Source organism: Sinocyclocheilus rhinocerous, unplaced genomic scaffold (genome assembly GCF_001515625.1).
Source record: "Sinocyclocheilus rhinocerous isolate Xijiao unplaced genomic scaffold, SAMN03320098_v1.1 scaffold493, whole genome shotgun sequence".
NCBI classification, from domain to species: Eukaryota; Metazoa; Chordata; class Actinopteri; order Cypriniformes; family Cyprinidae; genus Sinocyclocheilus; species Sinocyclocheilus rhinocerous.
The window spans coordinates 267423-270876 of NW_015626376.1; the positions used below are offsets into that span (position 1 = coordinate 267423).

Consider the following 3454-nt stretch of genomic DNA (forward strand, 5'->3'; position numbering starts at 1 on the left):
TCTCGCACAAGAGAGCTGCATGTTTAGAAAGCCATGTAAAATTAATGTAAGTTCAATTTTTAAAAAACATGTCTAAAGACGTTATGGCGGTTTTTCCGCATCCCACTGCATCTCATGTTTTTAAATGAAGAAAGTAGCCTACTCTTTGTGATTGGTTTTTGGACCTTTGTATTAAACTATACATACATGCATGGAGCTGTTATTTTTTCTAATTGTTTAAGCAACTTTATTAATTATATATGGTTTATAAACATTATTATAAACATTATGCACTTTTTTTTCAAAGATAGTCGTGTTATTTTATTACGCTTTGAAGAAACGTGCATAATATTTTTGTGCATAATAATATAGTGGACTCAGGAGAGAAGCCAAAAGCTTATTTCCCTCTAACTGAAATTATGCCTTTTAACTTCGAATATAATTTGAATTTTGATCATATTTAAGTAGAAAATTCTAATTTAGTTTTTCAGTCATTTTGACAGCCCTAATGATTTACTTTCTTCCATGAAGCACAGATAAAGAACATTTGAAGAATGATTGTGCAGCCCTTTCCAATGCAATTTTGAATATATTCAGATATATTCGCCTACTTTGATTTGATTGGCCAACTCAATTATTTTGACATTGACCAGCGCTGTTAGCCCGCTGAGGCAGACCAGGATGAAAATGTCACTTTTAAACCTTTTTGGCATCTTAAAAAACAGAGCGCTGCATAATGGAGTACAGCAGATCAGTGCAAGAATTACAAATATTGGGGGGGACAGATTGGCCATTTCTAATTATTGGGGGGGACTTGTCCTTTGTATGCTGATCAGAGGGGTCCAAAAGCTTTTTTCCCTCTAACTGAAATTATGCCTTTTAACTTCGAATATAATTTGAATTTTGATCATATTTAAGTAGAAAATTCTAATTTAGTTTTTCAGTCATTTTGACAGCCCTAGTGGTTACGGCCCTGAACAGATCAAACATGAATGCAATGCAAATGACTTTGCATAAAAGCATCTGCCAAATGCATGAATGCAGTAACTCATTCGACATGTTTTCGCAGGCAGGTGATGGACGATTCTCACACTCGCGATCTGATCGTGTAGAAACCTCCAGCATGGATCTGACCGAGAGCGAACGCAAGCGTCCAGAGGACTTCTCCAGCAGAAGCATCGACCTTTCTCTTCTCCCCTATCCTCTCCCTCGCCCCGTCGTGCCTCAGCCGCACCGATTCGTCCCAGATATGATCGACCTGAACCGGCTGCGTCTCCATCGCGTGATCCAGGTGAAGCAGGAGACGTTGAAGCCTCTGTTGCTGTGGCCTCCGTCGCCTCCATTACTCCTGCGCTCTCCTGCTCCCTACTTTCCTTCTTTCCATCCCAGTCTGGTCCCGTTCCCGTTCCTCCATCTCTCTCCGAACCCCTTCTACCCCACCAAAGCCACACGGTTTCGCCGCAGGAGCCAAGAAGCCAGCAAACCGGAAAAGCTGAATGTGTACGTGGATGAAAGCTACTACGTGAATGTGGGCGGTGATCAGAAGCGCTGGAAGTGCCGCATGTGCGAGAAATCCTACACGTCCAAATACAACCTGATCACGCACATCCTGGGCCACAGCGGCATCAAGCCGCACGAATGCAACCTCTGCGGGAAACTCTTCAAGCAGCTGAGCCACCTGCACACACACATGCTGACGCACCAGGGCACACGGCCGCACAAGTGCCAGGTGTGTAGACATATGTGCCGGTAATACCATATGTGACCCTGGAGCACAAAATCAGTTAGGGCTCCACGATAAATCGAAATGAAATCGCAATCACGATTAGGCAAAAGCTGCGATTGTCATGCGTATCTTGCACAGTTCTGTGATCAGCAGTAAATCTCCATCCGAAGGCCAGAGAAACTTTAAAAACACCCCGCAGAAGAAACCCAGGAAATAGCGGTTGCTGAATAAACAGAAGATTTAACTGCTTCCACGTGACTAATAAACACACAACTACGACAATATATGGCTTATCTGAGTTCTTCTCATTATAATAAAGCATATTTATAAATGCAATGCCTTTATCACTGCTTAGAATGCTATGAAATGTGTTGCGTGCCTTATTCTGTGTAAGAAGCCACATCATCTCACAGAAGGATTTATTTCAAACACTCGACTGATGTTATGAGTTTGGAGTAAACACATGTTATTAAATGTGGTGTTTTCACGTGCTTTCAGATGGAGCAGCGTTTACTACACAGAGCCGTAGTTCGCTCAGAAGCTACGCAAACAGCTTTCATAATCGCAGAACGATATCTTCAATTTCATAATCGCGCGATTATATCGTCTGCGATTTTTTTTTTTTTTTCGTAGTCGTAGCTTGTCAGTGAACTAAGGCTCTGTGTAGTAAATGCTCTGAAAGCACGTGATGGAGATTTACTGCTGATCACAGAACCGGCGATATGCGCATGACAATCGCTTTTGATTAATCGTGCAGCCCTAAAAGCAGTCATAAGTAGCGTCGGTATGTTTGTAGCAATAGCCAACAATACATTGTATGGGTCAAAATTATCCATTTTTCTTTTATGCCAAAAATCATTAGGATATTAAGTAAAGATCATGTTCCATGAAGATATTTAGTAAATTTCCTATCATAAATATATCAAAACTTAATTTTTGATTAGTAATATGCATTGCTAAGAACTTAATTTGAACAACTTTAAAGATGATTTTCTAAATATTTAAATTTTTTTGCACCCTCAGATTCCAGATTTTCAAATAGTTGTATCTCAGCCAAATATTGTCCTCAGATTCCATATTTTCAAATAGTTGTATCTCGGCCAAATATTCAATTTAAAAAAATTGACCCTTATGACTGGTTTTGTGGTCCAGGGTCACATATGGCTTTTTCAACGACAAGTTTCATTGACTATTTCAGCTCAGTAATCCAACAGTTCAGCAAACACTCGGAAATATAAGTCAAAATCTTGCCTTGTCTACTTTTCACAGCGATTGGTTGTCGCCCAGCGTTTTTCGCTTGATATATGCATACACTCTAAAAAAATGCTGGGTTAAATATAACCCAGCACTGGGTTAAAAAGGGACCAACCCAGCTATTGGGTTGTTTTGACCCAGCGGTTGGGTTGTTTTGACCCAACCCAGCATTTTTTAGAGTGTAGAGTCAGTCAAGGAATGGCCAACCTTTTTGACGCTCTTGGCCAGTCTCAACGCTTTCTCCGCACCGCTTTCAATCCCATAATGCACCGCGCGAGTGTTTAAGCTCAACATTAATTACGTTGATACTCCTTGACCCGTTCTGTTGCAACTTTCTGATTACGTTTCTGGCTACATTTAAAATCAAAACATATTGATCATTTAATAATTGCTGAAATGCTAAAATGTTTGTTTTCAACTTCCAAATAGGTGTCCAATGATTGATAAATAAATATTTGATTGCTGAATATTGTACCCTAATTGAAGTAGCTGTTT

General features: G+C 40.1%; 1 protein-coding gene across 2 annotated transcripts in view; it reads left to right on the forward strand.

Moving 5' to 3' along the window:
• LOC107712450 (zinc finger protein 366-like) overlaps positions 1 to 3454 on the forward strand; it is a 19612-nt gene that overhangs the window by 4513 nt on the left and 11645 nt on the right. The window contains exon 2 of one of the 2 annotated variants that reach the window (XM_016517718.1): positions 1049 to 1708. In XM_016517718.1, coding sequence (XP_016373204.1) covers positions 1103 to 1708 — 606 coding nt within the window. In that variant the 5' untranslated portion in view covers positions 1049 to 1102. The remainder of the gene's footprint in view (positions 1 to 1048; positions 1709 to 3454) is intronic. The other variant, XM_016517710.1, reaches the window with a different exon arrangement.